The sequence below is a fragment of the Pelophylax lessonae genome (genome assembly GCF_965119305.1).
Source record: "Pelophylax lessonae genome assembly, chromosome: 3".
Taxonomy (NCBI): Eukaryota; Metazoa; Chordata; class Amphibia; order Anura; family Ranidae; genus Pelophylax; species Pelophylax lessonae.
In genome coordinates, this window is record NC_138770.1 from 498,449,665 (window position 1) to 498,469,949 (window position 20,285).

The 20,285-nt window shown below is 42.5% G+C and overlaps 1 protein-coding gene across 2 annotated transcripts in view; it reads right to left on the reverse strand.

Moving 5' to 3' along the window:
• Window positions 1–20,285, reverse strand: part of CRIM1 (cysteine rich transmembrane BMP regulator 1) — a 1,384,383-nt gene that overhangs the window by 576,630 nt on the left and 787,468 nt on the right. For both annotated transcript variants that reach the window (XM_082249820.1, XM_082249819.1), the window contains exon 6: window positions 8,779–8,961. In XM_082249820.1, the coding sequence (XP_082105946.1) occupies window positions 8,779–8,961 (183 nt within the window). The remainder of the gene's footprint in view (window positions 1–8,778; window positions 8,962–20,285) is intronic.

Consider the following 20,285-nt stretch of genomic DNA (forward strand, 5'->3'; position numbering starts at 1 on the left):
GACGTGAGGACGTTTCAAGCCATGCCCTACATGTTTTGTTAGAATGACGTCCTCAGGAGCGGTTCCATCTTACTTTACCCCACAGTCTTTATACAATGTGGTCATTCAGCAACTGACAATAAACAAACTGGTGGCCTTTGGCGATGAGATTAAAGGACACTGAAGAGGTGACAATAAAAGCATTAAGGTGTCACAAAATTAAATGTATATACCAGTTAGGGTCCCTGCATCCTAGAGGACTTAACGTTGTTATTGACCTCAATTGCTTTATTTCTAATTTTTAGGAACATTTTAAATGGGATGTACATAGCTCCTTTTTAGATTATGCACACCATTCTGACCAGACTCTATAGGTTAGAAGTGAGTCATATGCCCAATTTTATTAATGTTTTCTATTATATTTAAATATATCTTTTATTATTATATAGGGACATTGCAATCCTGCCATGGCGGCCACCCAACAATTCTATATATCAAGATACTTTATGTTTACATTGTGGAAATGCAGAGCTATTAGGAGGGCCCATAGAGCTCTATGGTGTACAGCTGCACGTTATAGTAAAAACTATTCTAAGTTCAATATAACAATGGCTGCCAGTTTGTTTATTAATGGTATGGTCTGTGACCACATTGTATAAAGATAGTATAGTAAGATGGCGCCACTCCTGACAATGTCCTTCTAACGGATTACGTAGGGTGGGGCTTGGAGCGCCATCACATCACTTCCTGTTCTTCGGTCTGTGGAACTCAAGAAATCCCAGGCACTATGTATATTACTACTTTTTATACACTTGTTCATCATGTCCATTGACTACATACAGTAAGGAGGAGGAGATACCAGATGCCATCCAAAGGGATTTGAAGTATCTAAGTTTGATGCTTTTGGTCCCTTCAGGGGTTCAGCCATCTGGTGAGTGCAGACCTGGGGGGTGGTGCGCCCTCCACAAGCTGGCTATATCTGCACAAATATTTAAGCAAAAATAACTTTGGATTGGGAGAGTTTATATAGACTTACTGTATGATATTCCTTTATCCTTTTATCTAAATATATTTATGGGCTCATAATTTGTTTTTGAAGATAGCCTTATATAGTGATATATAATACCGCGCTCAAACAATAAATAAATGAATGATTACACAACCTATGAATAATCAATAAATAAGGTAAAATTACACCTTCAGTACATAATAGAATAGTGAATAAAGTCCACTCAATGTGAATTGTAAAACATAAGAGTCTCTTGCTATCCACAAATATCAGAAACTGGAATTGTGGGTATCTTCACTCCTCCACCATACAATGAACACCCAGTGTGCACGAACTCCTTACCAGAACTACCAGACCCCTTAATTACAGGGGGTCGGTAACAGCCATGAATATCTCCGATTGCTGACACAGGATATGCTTGTAATGATCAAGCCAAGGTATTTTGCATCTTCCAATAAGCAGGCACTGTCCTCCTAACTTCTCAAAACCCAAAAGCCATCCACTCGCACTCCAGTAGGTTACCAGGGATAGGTAGGGAGACAAAAGAGGGCTCTCATGGTGCAGTACGTAAAATTGGCGTTTATTTAGACAAACCACATTACACTTACATTCAAGTAGCTTGTAAAAAAACAGTAGGCAATGCCTGCGGTTCCCCTAGTTCAGAACGCCGCTTCCACGTTCCAACTGCGTTCCACTGGAACCTGGAAGTAGCGTAATTGCGATACCATGTTCCGACGCGTTTCGTCAGGGCATAGCCAACGTCATCAGGGGTCATGTGATCACAATTCACCGCCCGGTTTTATGCAGACAAGCCGCATCCGGTAGCCAATCTGCCTCCATCCTGAATTAGGACAACCCAACCAGGAACTAGACAACACTCTACTTCATCAGACCAATCTTGGCCTTAAATTGGATGGTGTATTGACAGTTTAATATTATAACGGAGTAAGAATTGATCAGCGTTTGGACCGGGGCCTTAACAATTATAAATAAACATGCAAAAGAATCCATAATACCTAAAATTAAATATAAAATGGGGCACATACATATTGGAGCTATAGCTATTTTAAAACATGCCCAAACCACATTGCAGAATACATATCAGTTAAAAATTTCAGATTGTCAAATGTAAAAAGGCTGCACGGAGGCAGCCACCATTTAAATCCAAATAGGGGTAATATAATATAGATGAAGCATATAAGGGAATTGGGGCATACATACATACATACATACATACATACATACATATATATATATATATATATATATATATATATATATATATATATATATATATATATATATATATATATATATATATATTAATGATATTAATGCACATAATTAGTATTTCATTTAAATTAATAAAACATCTATTTTAAATTGTATATTAATTGGTTCAAAAATTTTAATTAAAAATTGAAATTATTCAAATAATAATATATGTTACAGACCTGTATCTCAATAATTAGAAATAAAACCGTTTAAGTCGATATCAATATTCATGCCTGAGGGATATAAAGTATTCATACGATAGATCCACTCTGTTTCGTTCATAGAGACTTTTTGAGTCATGTTTCCTCCTCTCCAGTGGGGCTCTACCTTGTCAATCCCACAAAAGGTTAAACCTTTTGGGTCTCTGTTGTGGTACAAGTGAAAATGGTTTGAGAGACTGTTTGGGGAATCCTTTTTTATATTCTTAATATGCTCATTTATTCTAATACTTAATTTACAGGTAGTTCTCCCAATATATTGTAGCCAACATGGGTAGAGTAACAGGAGATTAATTTTTTGATTTTGTAGACATGACCAGTGTTTTGGGATTTGAAGGAAGATATCTTTTTAAAATTATTAGCGGTTTGACACGCTTTGCATCTCTTGCAAGCGAAAAATCAATTTTGATCCAAAAAAAAAAAAAAAAAACAGAAGATCATCTATATACCTCTTGTACAGTTGTAGGGATAGCTCCTGTCTAGAAAAAAAAAATCTCTTTCTTCCCACTCTCCTAATAGGATGTTTGCTACACTCGGTGCATATTTTTCACCCATGGCTACACCTTTAATCTGATTGTAGCACAAACCTTGATGCCAGAAGTAGTTGTTGCTCATCGCTAGATCCAGCGAATTCACAAATAAAACTCTTTTGGGAGACCTTGATATTAGATTTGGTGTCAAACCGCTAATAATTTTAAGAAGATATCTTCCTTCAAATTCCAAAACACTGGTCATGTCTACAAAATCAAAAAAAAAATATCTCCTGTTACTCTACCCATGTTACATACCTCATCACCTGTCCATGTGGGCTACAACATATTGGGAGAACTACCTGTAAATTAAGTATTAGAATAAATGAGCATATTAAGAATATAAAAAAAGGATTCCGCAAACATAGTCGCTCAAACCATTTTCACTTGTACCACAACAGAGACCCAAAAGGTTTAACCTTTTGTGGGATTGACAAGGTAGAGCCCCACTGTAGAGGAGGAAACATGACTGGAGTGGATATATCGTATGAATACTTTGGATATATCGTATGAATACTTTGTATCCCTCAGGCATGAATATTGATATCGACTTAAACTGTTTTATTTCTAATTATTGAGATACAGGTCTGTAACATATATTATTATTATTTGAATAATTTCAATTTTTAATTAAAAATTTTGAACCAATTAATAAAATGTAAAATTGATGTTTTATTAACCACTTCCATACCGAGTCATGTAAAATGACGTCGGCAAAGTGGTTGTCTAGATCCGGGCCGCCGTCATATGATGTGGCCCGTTCTAGCTGCTACTGCGCGCCCCCGGCGGCGCGCAGCGGCGCGATCAGGGTTGAGGCTCGTCCCTCGGACATAGCCCATCCCTGATCAAGGTAAACAGCCAATAGAAATTGGCTGTTTACCACGTGATCGGCTGTGTCAATCACAGCAGATCACATGAGCGGCTCCAGCACGAGCCGCTCGTTCTCTCTGCAATGCGCGCCCCCGGGGGCGCGCAGAGCAGCGATCGGGGACGAGGCTCGTCCCTCGGACAGAGTCGATCCCCGATCTAGGTAAAGAGCCAATGAAATTGGCTCTTTACCACGTGACCGGCTGTGTCCAATCACAGCCGGTCACAAATGTCAACAGAGAACACGGTAACTAGCTGTCACCGTGTTCTCCTCCTCACACACTGATCCTGTGTGAGGAGGAGATTGTGGTAACAGCTAGCTACCAACTACAGTGCACCCTAAACACACTGATTCCCCCCCCCCCCCAATAAAGAGCACCTGTCACTAGCCCATCAAAGTACCCGAGTACCTGTCACCAGCCCATCAGGTACTCAGATGACAGGTACTTGGGTACTCTGATGGGCTGGTGACAGGTATTCGGGTACTCTGATGACAGGTACTCTGATGACGGATACTCTGATGACAGGTACTCGGGTACTCTGATGACAGATATTCGGGTACTCTGATGACGGGTACTCGGGTACTCTGATGACGGGTACTCGGGTACTCTGATGACGGGTACTCGGGTACTCTGATGACAGGTACTCGGGTACTCTGATGACAGGTACTCGGGTACTCTGATGACGGGTACTCGGGTACTCTGATGATGGGTACGCAGGTACTCTGATGACGGGTACGCAGGTACTCTGATGACGGGTACGCAGGTACTCTGATGACGGGTACGCAGGTACTCTGATGACGGGTACTCTGATGACAGGTACTCGGGTACTCTGATGACGGGTACTCGGGTACTCTGATGACAGGTACTCGAGTACTCTGATGACAGGTACTCGGGTACTTTGAGTACCTGTCAACGGAGTACCCGTCATCAGAGTACCTGAGTACCTGTCACCTACCCATCAGAGTACCCGAGTACCTTCCACCTGCTCATCAAAGTACCTGATGCCTGAAGTACGCAAGTACTTGCCGCCTGCTCATCAGTACCCATCACTACTCATCAGTACTCATCAGTACCTATCACGTATCAGTACTGATCATCAGTACCCATCAGTACAGTATCACCTATCACCTATCAGTCAGTGAGTACTACTCATCAGTACCTATCACCTGCCTGTCACCTGCCCATCAGAGTACCCGAGTACCTGTCACCTGCCTATCGGAGTACCCGAGTACCTGCCACCTGCTCATCAGTACCAGAGTACCTGTCACCTGCCCAACAAAGTACCCGAGTACCTGTCACCCTTCATACAGCCACCATGTCCAAGTCAAAAAAGGTTTATATACGTCCTCCGTTTAAACCTAAATACCGGTGTTATGGCAGCAGATAGCTGCCATAACCCTGGTATTTTTTTAAACGGTGGACGGTTGGCTTTCCGATAAGGGTGGTCCCAGCGGCGGATTCGCCGTGGGATCACCCTTCCGGGATGGCGGAAGAGGCGCCCCCCCCTCCCGACGCGTTCCGGTCCTTTTCCCCGCTTACCGGACCCGCCGGCAGCGGGGAAAACGATCCGGTCCCGAATCCTCACAGACAGGATGTCGAGTGAGGGCAAGCTTGCCCTCACTTGACTCTATGGTCTTGGAGGACCGGAGCTACGGAAAATGTTGTTGCCTAGCAACCGGTTTAAAGGTCCTTTTTTTTTTTCATTTTATATTATAATTATTTATTTTTTTTTTCTATCTTTTAGTGTACTTGTGAGATCTGAGGACTTTTTGACCCCAGATCTCACAAAAAAGGAGGTCCTGTCGTGCCTATTTCTATTACGAGGAATATTTACATTTCTTTTAATAGAAATAAAAATGATCATTTTTTTTTTTTCTTTTTAAACGGTGTAAAAATAAAAAATAATAAATAAAATAAATAGTAAAAAAAAAAAAAAAAAAAAAATTAAAGCGCCCTGTCCCCGTTAGCTCACGCGCAGAAGCGAATGCATACAGAAACCCCGCCCACATATGTAAACGGTGTTCAAACCACACATGTGAGGTATCGCCGCGATCGTTAGAGCAAGGGGAATAATTTGAGCCCTAGACCTCCTCTGTAACTCAAAGATGGCAACCTGTAGAAATTTTTAAATTGTCGCCTATGGGGATTTTTAAGTACCAAAGTTTGTCACCATTCCGTGAGCGTGCGCAATTTTGAAACATGACATGTTGGGTATCTATTTACTCGGCGTAACATTATCTTTCACATTATGGAAAAAAATTGGGCTAACTTTACTGGTTTCTTATTTTTTAATTAAAAAAAGTGAATTTTTGTCCAAAAAAATTGCGTTTGGAAGACCGCTACGCAAATACGGTGTGATAAAAAATATTGCAATAATCTCCATTTTATTCTCTAGGGTCTCTGCTAAAAAAAAAATATATAATGTTTGGGGGTTCTAAGCAGTTTTCTAGCAAAACAACTGATTTTAGCTTGTAAACACCAAATGTCAAAAATAGGCCTAGGCAAGTGGCTAGGATGCATGATGATGCTCCTTGGATGTTAGGCCCCTCTATATGGCTAGGCTGTGAAAAAGTCTCACACATGTGGTATTGCCATACTCAGGAGGAGTGGCAGAATGTATTTTGGGGTGTCATTTTTGCTGTGTACATGCTATGTGTTAGGAATATCCTATAAATTGACAACTTTGTGTAAAAAAAAAAAAGTTTTCATTTTTTTCCCACATTTTCCAAAAACCTGTGGAAAAAAATGATATGTTCAAACGACCCATAATGCCTCATAGAATATACGTTGGAGTGTTTGCTTTCCAAAATGGGGTCATTTTGTGGACTTTTCCATTGTATTGGTGCTCTAGGGCCTTGAAAAGTGTGATAGGTAGTAAGAAAGTTTTATGTGTATTTATGCTCCTAGAACGCCTGAATGTGCTTCTTGGACGTGGAGTCTCTTTTTGTGGCCAGGCTGTGTAAAAGTCTCACACATGTGGTATCGCCATACTCGGAAGGAGTAGCAGAATGTATTTTTGGGTGTAATTTTTGCTGTGTACATGCTATGTGTTAGAAATAGCTTATAAATTGACAACTTTGTGGGAAAAAAAAAGAAAAAAAAATTTTCTTCATTTTCCCAAGAATTGTGGGAAAAAATTACAACTTCAAAAAACTCACCATGCCTCTTACTAAATACCTTGGACTGTCTACTTTACAAAAAGGGGTCATTTGGTCGGTATTTGTACTGTCCTGACATTTCAGGGCCTCAAGAAAGGAGATAGGCAGTCAGTACATCTGGTGTGATCAATTTTCAGAAATTGGTACCATAGCTTCTAGACTCAATAACTTTCACACAGACTAAATAATATACACTAATTTGGGTTAATTTTACCAGAGACATGTAGCAGTATACATTTTGGCCCAAATGTATGAAGAAAAATTTATTTTTTGCAAAATTTCATAATTGAAACTAAAAAAAAGTGTTTTTTTTTCAAAATTTTTGCTCTTTTTTTGCATATATCACGAAAAAAAAAAAAACCCCAGTTGTGATCAAATACCACCAAAAGAAAGCTCTATTTGTGTGAAAAAAATGATAAAAATTTTGTTTGGTTACAGTGTAGCATGACTGAGCAATTGTCATTCAAAGTGTGAGAGTGCTGAAAGCTGAAAATTGGTCTGGGCAGGAAGGGTGTCTAACTGCTCTGTATGGAAGCGGTTAATTTAAATTAAATATTAATTATACACATTAATATCATTAATATTTTCATATATGCCCCAATTCCCTTATATGCTTCATCTATATTACATTACCCCTATTCGGGTTTAAATGGTGGCTGCCTCCATGCAGCCTTGTACATTTGACAATTTGAGATTTTTAACTGATATTTATTCTGCAATGTGGTTTGGGCAGGTTTTAAAATAGCTATAGCGCCAATATTTATGTGCCCCATTTTATATTTAATTGTAGGTATTATGGATTATTTTGCATGTTTATTTATAATGTTTAAGGCCCCGGTCCAAACGCTGATCAATCCTTACTCTTTTATAATATTAAACTGCCAATACACCATCCAATTTACGGCCAGGATTGGTCTGATGGAGTAGAGCGTTGTCTAGTTCCTGGTTGGGTTGTCCTAATTCAGGATGGAGGCGGATTGGCTACCGGATGCGGCTTGTCTGCATAAAACCGGGCGGTGAATTGCGATAACATGACTTCTGATGACGTTGGCTATGTGCTGACCAAACGCGTCGGGACGTGGTATCGCAATTACGTTACTTCCAGTTCCCGTGGAAAGCAGTTGGAATGCAGAAGCGGCGTTCTGAACTAGGGGAACCGCGGTCATTGCCTACTGTTTTTTTACAAGCTAATTGAATGTAAGTGTAATGTGGTTTATCTGAATAAACGCCAATTTTACGTACTGCACCATGAGAGCCCTCTTTTGTCTCCCCACCTATCCCTGGTAACCTACTGGAGTGCGAGTGGATGGTTTTTGGGTTTTGAGAAGTTAGAAGGAGGACGGTGCCTGCTTATTGGAAGACACACAATACCTTGGCTTGATCATTATCAGCATATCCTGTGTCAGCAATCTGAGATATTCATGGCTGTTACCAACCCCTGTAATTAAGGGGTCTGGTAGTTCTGGTAAGGAGTTTGTGCACACTGGGTGTTTATTGTATGGTGGAGGAGTGAAGATACCGACGGATCCAGTTTCTCATATTTGTGGATAGCAAGAGACTCTTTACACTGTTTAATTAGTCTTTACTTTGTTTATTTATTTTCACAATTCACATTGAATAAACTTTATTCACTATTCATTCTGTTATGTACTGAAGTATTTTAAACTCTGTAATTAGCTAAACTGGTCATGTTGCTATTTAAAGTGAAACTGTTCTACAAGTACTGGCATATGACTGTACCTTCACAGACTGGACAACACTCTCCTTCTGGTACATAATAGCGGTCACAGTGTAGTTCACCACACTGAGCTGAGAAGCAGATGGAAACTCCTCCCTGACAACGGCAGAAGCGGCATGCATCCATGCGAAACATGTCCCCATCGTAGTATTCCACATTGTTAAAAATGCATGTTGGCTTTGTCTCTAAAAAAAAAAAAAAAAAAAACATCTGATTAAGCCTGCAGCAGAACTTTTTTATTGAGCAGCTCTTATTCCAAGGTTAGTCCCATTATCCCAAAAAAATATATTTGTACGTGAAAAAGAGGAAGCATGAAAAAAAATTACTATAATTTACTAGTATTGTATGTATGTTTGGCGCTACATAGACCCACGTGCATTTGAATAGAAATCAGAAACAGAATTAAAAAAAAAAAAAGTATACAAAAAACAGGCAAACAAAAAAAAAAAAAAGGAACTTACTAGCAAATCTAAAGATAACAAAAATTACCCTTGTGTGGAAAGAAAGAGGTACTGCCACACAGAGCATGTGTAGGAGTATTGTATTTCAAATGATCAAAATCTGTTTATATTAACTGCAGAAAATGACCACCCAAGTCTATGATTTGGTCTTTACATGCGTGCCAAACAATAAAATGTTAGCTAAACAATGTTTCATATTTTATGCACGCAGTGGTTTAAGGAAGAAAGCAATTCCCTTCTAGTTCCAGACTCTCAATATAGCCAGTATATGTCACTTGAGTTATTGTACTATTTACTGTGCTATCCTCAAGCAAGCAGCTCACAAGTGACACCCATTATGCTAGACTAATATATATATGGGGACAATCTATCTTATGACGGCTAGGATGCAACTCAGTTAAAGTTGTGCTGAGAGGATTAAAAAAAAAAGTCGCTGATTTATCTGGAGTCACAGGGAAACATCCATCATCATATAAGAGGTAGAAGACTTGAAATGGGCACATTTTCACTTCTTTCTATTACTCGTGTAACTTAAGTTTCCATACCACTTCAATAAATTATACACGCTTGACTGCAAATTAATGTTGCTGAAAAATGACCAAACTGCTTGACAATGGTCCTTCTGTAAACAGCACTCAATTTTATTAGAGAATGGCCTTTAAGATGCAGGCTGTGTACAGGCTTACCACTTGATGCCAAGGCCAGTATAACCATTTGGCACAGTAACTGGCTAGTTCAGACAGTAATTGCCATTGAGATAAAGTAGTTATGATCTGCATGTCACAGTGTGCTCTATTTCTCACAAAATTTCGGATAGCCACACACGTTTCAGTTACATTGCTAGACAAAAAGAAAATACAGCATGTTTCTACGAAAAAAAAATAAAAATACATGATGGGTTTTATTTTATACAGTGTTAGCAAAGAAACCAAAAAAAGAATTAAGAGCCCTTTGAAACTTCGGCACTTCTAAACTGCCTTTAAAAGGCTGAGCGCTTTTGCAGTGCTTTGCAGGCGCTTTTTAAAGGACACAAGACTCAAAAACCTCTCCAAAAACACTTTTGAAACGCTTCTCAGGTGCTTCCTATTCATTTGAATGGAGAGGGGTGTATTTGAGGTGTTTTGTTTAGCTTTTCAAATATGCTCCAAAGATACTGCTTGCCAGACTTTTTTCACCGCACTGCCAGCGCACCGCCTCAGGGTGAAAGCATTTATTGATTTTAATAGAAAGCATTTTTTGTGAGGTTTTCAGGCGCATTTTTTTTTTTTTTTTTTAAGCCAAAGCACTTGAAAAACTCCTCAGTGTGAAAGGGCTCTAATATGTGGTACATAAGATACAATCTTTGGTCACCTAATACATACTGCATGCTTCTTCATTAATGCAAAACAGCCAACAAGTACATTGGCTGCATGTCTTGACATGGTCAAGAGAATGGAATATTCAACCACACATTACATTATTAAAAAAGCTAACGGCTCCTAAACCGCTGCTATGCACTGGAAACCATATTTATTTTTCTCTGCCAGCCTCCCTAACAACCAGTGTATAGCTGGTTGTAAGGAGTGGGCTAGGAAGCTGGCTGTCATGTCCCTAACAACGTATAATTCATCCAGTTGTCAGCAGGTTCCCCACTGACAGGTGAATGTAAACAAAACAATAAACGTCAGTAGAAATTGAGAAAAAAAACATAAAACTACATTACCCCTCCTCCAAAACCCATAGCAGACACTTTCGGATCTAGTACATATTTAAAGTGGAACCCCACGCCAAACAGAAAAAAAGTGTACCCCCCCCCCCCTTTTCATACCAGACACTTAGGCATTGCTGTATTCTGGCCTAGGCCAACAAGGCCCAGGCCTAGGGTGGCACTTTGCAGGGGGGCAGCAAAAAAATATTTAATTATTTGTATGACGACTATGGGCTTCCTATTTAATATACAAATAAGTGAAATAATCATATAATTACAATCAGTGGCAGCAAACACAAGTCCAAAAGAGTAAACTTACTAATCCCGTGACAGAAGGCTGTACTAATGGGCAATGATAAGGCTGCACTGGTGACCACTGATGAGGCCACACTGATATGCTGCACTGATGGGCAGTAAACAGGTGGCACTGATAAGGCTGCACTGATGAGGCTGTGCTTATGGGAACTAATGAAGATACACTGATGGGCACTGATAAGACTGTGGTTATGGTCTGTGGTTTACAGATGACAGGAAGGGTCATAATCAGGAAAGGGTGTGGCCTTTACAGGAAGGGGTGGGTCATATTTAAATTAGGGGGTGCACAAGTTTAGTCAGGCCTAGGGCAGCATAAAACCTAAATACACCACTGCCCTTAGGTCTGATATGGATTTTCAGGGAAACTCCATGCCAAAAGTTTTTGAAAAAAAAAATGTGTGTCCCCTGCAAAATCCATACCAGGCCCTTGTCTGAGCATGCAGCCTGGCAGGCCAAGAAAGGGGGTGGGGGTGTTTGTTTGTCCCTTCCTGAACCATACCAGGCCATATGCCCTCAACAGAGGCACCTTTGGACAGCAGCATTGTCAGTCTGGCGGAGGAGAGTGTTAGATGTACTATCAGATTAAGATACACTAACAAATGAAGCCAGAAAAAATAAAAAAATAAAACCTTTAATCAAAACTATGGTGTTTACAGGGTACACAGAAAACAATTTTCTTTGTGTCATTGCAGAGAACCATTATAGAAAAAAACTAGTTTTATGCAGGTATGGTGTGAACGGGGCCTTTATAACTAGCTTGGTGCCATGACTCCCACCCTCCGGAGCTTCCCTACTGGTCAGTGAAACCACTCACTAAATTTAGTTTAAAGGAGCAATAGGCAAGCTCAGAATATGGCAAGGGTTAGGGTCAGTAATGACTTGTATGGGAAAAGCTACACATCTTTGGATATGTAGCCAATCATGGTAATACATACTTTAACTAAAGGCAACCTGTATAACAAAACATAGCATAAACATTAACAGTTACCTTACACAGATTCCCAAATTATTGACAGTATACAATAAATGGTTGTAAACCCCAACATGTACCCAATGAAGAGACTAGCATTAGGTGATCCATATAAGTTGTAGCTGGTCACCTGCAGTAATTTCTTCTGTAGATTGTTCTAAAAACCAACAGAAGGAAGGATTTCTCCTTAGTTCTAGGAACAGGGGGTGGGCATCTAAAGTCTTCACAGAGCCAACAGCTCTGATTGGAGGAAAGGGACACACCCCCTTTACACAGTACAGAGCAAGTTGTTGATCTGCAGCTGCCTGCCCCATCATCATTTTTACTCTTGGTGTCGGGAAAAGCTGCCAGAACGGAGTCATGATGATACCAGAGAAACCAGCAGAGAAAAATTACAATAAGAGCCTAAAGCGGAGTTCCACCCAAAATTGGAACTTCCACTGATCTGCTTCCTCCCTTCGGTGACACATTTGGCACCTTTCAGGGGAGAGAATGAGTACCTGTTTTAGGCATGTACCCTTCCCCACTTCTGGAAGATGGCGCCACCACGGGGCTGTCCCCCAGAAGTTCGGCCCCCTTCCTCCTTCCCCCGCTGCCAGGCCAATTAGAAAGCACAGCGCACCTCATGAATGTGCAGTAGGGAACCAAAAGGCTTCACTGCCGGTTTCCCTTATGATGAATGACAGCGGCAGCGCCTGACAATTGATCCGAAAGTTGGCTGGGGTGCCGACATCATGGGCTCCCTGGACAGGTAAGAATCTAAATATTAAAAGTCAGCAGCTATAGTATTTATAGCTGCTTTTCATCCCCCCCCCCCCCCCCCCCAGATGGAACTCCTCTTTAAGGGCAGAGACAAGTACACAGTATAGAAGGATGTGCTTTTTCATATTTCATGCCCGAGGTTTAAAACAACTTTAGTCTTAACCTTTTAAAAAAACATTAGGGATAGAGTAATGTTTACAAATTACTCAACTCCCACCCCCCTTTGCTGTTTGGTTCAATAGCAGAAAGGGATAACAGTTGTTAATGATAATGACAACAGTGACAGTATGTAAGGTCATCCAAGCAGAATGCTCACAATGTGCAGCTGCCTCACTTTTAATTTTATTTAATTAAAATGATTTAATCTTAATAAAAATGGCTATGTTTCATTAATGTACTGAGTGCAGCTTCATTAGAAATTACATGAAAATTCAAAGCTATTACTACTAATAATTCAGTATATCAAATTTGTACACACATTTGTACACACAGCCAAGCTACATATTACACAGATGTGGTTGATCTGTACATCAGCTGATAATCTGTTTACATTAATACATAATGCTTACCAAAAATGTATGTAAACTGCATACATTATTGTACACATATATTTACTGGTATTATCCTTCCCAAGTATCTCCATGCAGTTCTAAATCAAATTTATTGAGCATAACATCCCATCATTTCATTGTGAGTTCAACTCCATCATATTATAAATGGAAATGTTTGTAAATTGTATGTGTAGTATTTAATATATTTTTTCACATTAATGTAATTCATCTTGTCAGCATCTCTTTGTATTTTTTCCATTGAAAAAGAATAAATGGATTTTTGTAAAATCTTACCGTAAAATCCTTTTCTCTTAAGCTCATTGACAGACGTAGTCCTCGTTGATTAATAACAACTCGGGTTATACTGCCCTCTACAGGAGTAGGACTACACAGGAAAGAAAACGTTCTGGCCACACCCTAGGGGCAGTCCCAGAGGGTATATCCTCTCACTTCCTGCTACAGCAAATCAGTTATGTCACAAAGCAGTGTTTAGAGAATTTAACCCAACCCAACTCAAAAACAGAGGGGCGGGTACTACGTCTGTCAATGAGCTTAAGAGAAAAGGATTTTACGGTAAGATTTTACAAAAATCCATTTTTCTCTGTCGCTCATTGACAGACGTAGTCCTCGTTGATTAATAACAACTCAGGACGTCCCAAAGCAGTGCCACAAATGAGGGGTGGGATAACAGAAATCAAATCCAGAAGGCCCAACAGGAGCCAACCAGAAGCATCAAGGACTCATCGAGCAAAAAGATGATACCCAAGTGAAAAAACCCAACAAACCCTCGAGGTAGACCAACGGTCTCCTCAAATTGCGGCCTGCAAAATCTTACGGCCAAATGAGGCATCCGACGATGCCATCACATCAACTTTATAAAATTTTGTAAAGGTATGAACCGACGATGAAGTAATCGCCTTGAAAACCTGGACCCCTGACGCATGATGGCGGTAGGCCCAGGAAGTACTGAGCGCCCAAATAGAGTGCACCTTAACAGGGAACGGAGGATTCCGACCCTTACATAGAATAAGCCTGTACCACCGTCTGTCTAATCCATTTGGAGATAGTCGCGGCAGACGCAGGCAACCCCTTTCTGGGGCCATCCGTGATCCCAAAAAGTGAATCCGTTTTACGGAACGATTCCGTAGTCTTCAGGTATACCCTGATTGCCCGAACTACATCCAAGGAATGCAACGCACATTCCTGAGGATGATTGGGCTTAGGACACAAGGAAGGTAGCACAATATCTTCATTCAGATGAAAATCTGAAACCACCCTAGGAAGAAAGGATGGCTTCGGTTGAAGAACTACCTTATCCCTATGAACCACTAGGTATGGGGAATGGCATGATAATGCAGCCAGTTCTGACACCCTGCGTGCAGAAGTGATAGCCACCAAGAAGGCCACCTTCTGGGATAATGTAAGCAAGGGAATCTCCCTGATCTTTTAAAAGGGAGGTTTCTGCAGAACCGACAAAACCAAATTAAGATCCCAGGGCGGTAAGGGAGCGCGCACTGGCGGAGCTAAGTGCCGCACCCCCTGGATGAAATTCAGCACCAAGGAATGAGTAGCCAGCGGCTTCTGAAAGAAGATTACGAACGCTGAAAACCTGACCCTTGATAGTGCTCAAGGATAGTTTCTGCTCAACCCCCTTTTGCAGAAAAGCCAAAATTCGGGTCACCAAATAGGTACGTGGGGGAAATCCCAACGATTCACACCACGCAATATAAGTCTTCCATGTGCGATAATAAAATTTGCTAGAAGTCGCTTTCCTTGCTTTAATTAGAGTAGGAATAACTGAAGCTGACAACCCCTTGTCCTTCAGAACCTGGGTCTCAATGGCCAGGCCGTTAAAACCAGCGACTGTAAAGCACGATGGAAGATCGGTCCTTGAGACCGCAGATCCTCCCTGAGAAGAAGTCTCCAAGGAGCGTCTGCGACAAGCCTGCCCAAGTCGGCGTACCCGGCTTGACGAGGCCAGCCCGGAATTACCAGGATAACTGGAGTTCCCTCCACCTCTATCCTGCGGAGAAATCTCAGCAGTAACTTGAGAGGGGGGAAGACATACAGTAGCTGATACTTCCCCTACGGGGCGCTCAGCGCGTCTGCTGCGTCCGCTAGAGGATCGCGGGCGCGAGCCCTGTTGAGCCAACCTGCCAACAGATCCATATCCGGGGTGCCCCAATGAAGGGACAGCTGGTGAAATACCTCTGGATGAAGAGACTATTCCTCTTGATCCAGAATCTGACGGCTGAAATAATCTGCCTGTCCACCCCCGTGATAAATATCGCGGAGAGAACTGGAACAACTGTTCCCCCAATAAAGAATGTTGGCCACTTCTATGGCCACCAGGGCACTCTTGGTGCCCCTTGGTGATTGACATAAGTCATGACCGTGGCATAGTCCGATTGGATCCGAACCGGACTGCCCTGGAGCTGCTCGGTCCAGTAAATCAGACAAAGTCTGATCGCTCTCAGTTCCAACACCTTTATCGGTAATCTGGAATTTATCAGAAGAAATGACTTCCCCTGGCTGAGCATCGGAGACCGAAGCCACCAGACCAGGGCCTTCCTGGTCTGCTCGCTCAATCGGATCCGATTGTCCAGGGAATCGGGATTCCGATTTCATATGAGAAGAATCTCCTCTTTGGAGAATTTGGGTATGAGACTGGGCAAACGGTACTGCCTCTAAGGAGGCGACCATCAATCCCAGCCAGTTGACGGACAGCAACATCCGAATCATTGACTGAATCTTCTGGAGTTTCTCCGCCTGGAGAGACACTCTTGCCAAGGATGTATCCAAAATTAGGCCCAGATAGTTCAGTCTCCTGGTGGGAACCAGGGATGATCTTTGGGAAAAGCAAAGAAAACGCTGATGTCCTGCAAAGATGGGGATATGAAGACAGGCATCCTAAATGTCTATGGACGCCAGGAAATCCCCCTGATGCAGGGAGGCCACCACTGTGTGGATGGACTCCATCTCTTCCAAGACCAGAATTGGACACACCTAGCCCTTTTTCCTGGGCATTGTGAACAGGTTAGACTCGTAGGTGTGCGCAGCCTATTGCATTAGGGTGTGCACCCCAAAGTTTAAATACACATGCATGTGTTTGCCTACATGTACATGGCCCCGATACATTACTCTCCCTGCTGGCAAAGTGAAATAGAAGTGTGTGGCACTTCTCTATGGCAGAGCAGGTCCGAGGGAGATTTTTCCCATCTCCTCACTGGCAAACAGAGCAATAATGCTAATGTGCCCTAGGTGATTAGGGTGTGCCCGGGCACACCCGGCACACCCTGTGCGCACGCCTATGGTTCGACTAGAACTCTTCCAAGGAATGAGAACTACCACTGCTTGTTGCATCAAGCTGTTCCCCGCAAAGCTTTTTAAGCGACCCGGGGATGTCGAATATTGGAAGGGAAGAATCGCACCGGTGGAAGTGATCGAAACTCGATCTTGTATCCCGACCATATGACCTTGCTGTGATGAGACCAGTCTCGCCACATTGCATTGGAGGAGCCTGGTTGCCCGCCTGCTGCCTTTGGACTATGGACCAGACTTTAAAAGACTTTGACTCCCTGGCAATTAAACTGTATTCGTGGGGTCTGAGTGCCATTCACCGAATAATGTGCACTCAGACCTGAGCTATCTGGGGATATGTAACATGTCTATGTTTAGTGTATAAAAAGTAACTTTATATATTTTAAAGCAGAATACTGTATTTGGGTCCCCATGCGTGTAATGGAGTCTCGCTGTGAAAACTAGTTCTAGCTGCAGAGAGAGAGGGGGGGGGATTGTTTCCAGCAGCCCCCTCCTGAGGAATGTCTACTGATTAACTGAGACTATTGATAAACATGTTAATGAGCTCACCTGGCTGTCTACTAAGGGAGGAAGCCAGGATGCATTGTGGGGATGTTTTGCTTCTGGGAGTCTGTAATGTGATACATGTCTGTTTGTGTTACAGTGTTCCATTTGGTTCCCTATGGGAGTGTCCACCAGGTGGGAGACCTGTATAAATACGGGGGCAGGTAGCCCTCAATAAACATACTACTGCTTGACCTTCCACACGGAGCTTTGTCTCGTTCTTGGGGGGATTCACTGTATGCTGTTGGAGACCGATTGCTAGGAATGTAAGCTGATGTATGCTTCTCCTGTTCGTCTGCTAGCAGCTATTCGTGAGGTTCCAGGTTGGAGTGTTATATTGTATCCAGTTCGGGAGTGTGATCTCCTGCAAGTAGCTGTGCCTGCTCTCTCAGAAAGGGGCATATCGCCTAAACGGATTTTAACCCCTTGTCTGCTGAAACGGTCCGTTACACTTGCGAACCCCTTTATCAGGGATTCTGGAAAGCCCTGGATCCGAAAACCGTTGAAGACGTCACCCCACCCTAGAGATGGGTGGGGCCCATTCTGTCAATCCAATGAGATAACAGTGGCTTTATTTAGTCTGGAAATCGGTGAGTCCACTATTGGTGGTACCGTCTATCTTTGTAATGAGGGATTCCTCAAAATGATAGCGCCTAGCAATGCGTTTGGAAATAGCAGGGGCTCGTTTACGGAAGACCCCATTTGGGCAAGGGAAACCCTTCACCATTTTGGTAGGTTTGCTAGTACCAAAAAAGGAATATGAGTCTCAGCTACCTCTGCCGGTGTAACCTCAAGATTCAAGGTTTCCCAGCAATGACCAGCTCAGAATTCGTATCTGAAGTATCAGATGACATAGGGGTAGGCGGGGGTCGCTTTTTTGACCCCCGTCCCTGACCGGCTACCTCCACCCGGGATACCAAAGACTCCAAAACTGCTGATAATGCATCATCACAAGTGGGGTACTGGAGGGTCCTGCGGCCACCCCGAGGGGATCAGGTGGGGATACATGAGTGGCAGGGTTCATGTACCAAGACACTTGCCAGCAAACACAAAAAAAAATAATTGCAAGAAAAAAAACATTTTTTTTTTTTTTTTTAAACTTAGTCCCCCAGCGCAGTAGCCTCAGTCTACCTGCTTGGACCCCTCAGAAAGAGAGAGAGAGACCCCAAGGCTCACCTGATGCACAGAAGTTTCTTATCAACCTGCTTCCAGCACTGTCTGTTACAGACAGGAAGTCTTTGGCTTGCTTTCCCTGGGCCAAGGAGGCGGCTCCGCCCCTTTACACGCCTTCCGGCGCCTCACAATTACTCTACGAGGTGTTTGGTCACCTCAAACATGGCCGCCCCCATGCTGGAGACACGAGGCTACGCCAATATGGCGGCCTCGTGCGATCTGCAGGAAAATGGCGGCTGCCTGTGTAGGATAGCGGCGGCTTGCAAGCGGCCTGCGGGATGTGTGCATTCGGCCTGTGCGGCCTGCGGAAGTGCCTCGGCCTGCGGGAGGCTGTGTGGCCTGTGGAAGTGACCGGCTTTCTGGAGCGATCTGTGGCTGCAGTAACTCAGGCATAGGCATCGGCCTGTGTACACACTAGACAGGTAGGATACCTCTATACCTCAATAGTAATGCCTTTTAGTAGTCTGCCACTGACTCCATCCACTTCGTCCACCAACAACCCGACAGGGGGAGAGGGGGAACATTCTACTCACCATACCGGAACCAGGCGGGCGCCAACTCCTGACAGAACCCCTCTCCACCGGGGTGGGGGGGGGGGCTGTCGACCAATACGGACGCCGTGACTCTGTTGGTCATTGGCGTCCAGGCGAGACGTTTAACTCGCAGGGTCAGTCCCCGTCCAGTGGGACTATGTCGCGGCCGACCCAGCGCGGAGCTATGGCCTGCACGCGCTCGTAGGCTGAACTGGGGTGACCACTGGATCTCAACATCCAGCCCGTCGCCCAGTTCCAGCTTTCTTGCTTGAAGATCTCACAGGAACACTGGAGAAAAAAGCTGTCTAAAAAAAATCTAAGAAAAAAATCCTGCCAGGACCGAAGATCCTAGCAAGGCATCTAGGTCCTTACTCCTAACTAGACAGAAAAAAACTGATTTGCTGTAGCAGGAAGTGAGAGGATATACCCTCTGGGACTGCCCCTAGGGTGTGGCCAGAACGTTTTCTTTCCTGTCTAGTCCTACTCCTGTAGAGGGCAGTATAACCCGAGTTGTTATTAATCAACGAGGACTACGTCTGTCAATGAGCGACAGAGAAATAGCATTATTAATATTTAAAAACTTCATGCTACATACTCATCATGGTAGTATTAAACTTTAATTTCATTTGTCGGCCTTTTGATTAGAACAACAATACGTATTGTAATGACAAGATAAGCCTATGGGTTATTTAGGCCTTGTACCACCCTTGCTTCTCTGTGTTTTGTGTCAACAAATAAAATGGGTAGCAAAAATAGAAGGACATTAGCTTTGCCAAAGAAAATGATAAGCTATGCAATATTTCATACAAGTAATTCAGCATGTTGTTTGTTGTCAGTTCATTATTATGTGTGCTCCCTACTATTTGTTGTAAAGCTCAAAAGACTGACATCTAAATTTTACCTAATGTTATATTTTTTAATTCTTGTTCTCTTTCTTTCTTTTTGCAGAGGCAGCTGTTGGACATATATATATATATGATAAAAGTCCAGTAAATGTCCAAAAATAATAATAATATGTGAAAGCAGAATAATAATAATATGTGAAAGCAGATGAAGTATTCCAGTGCAAATATGATACAGTTTAATGAAATATAAAAAATCCGCGCTTAGGATAATTTTAGGCTTCCAATAAAGTATTTGATACTGGCTGCAGCCCACCTGTGCACTATATTCCTGAAAATATAGTAAGAATA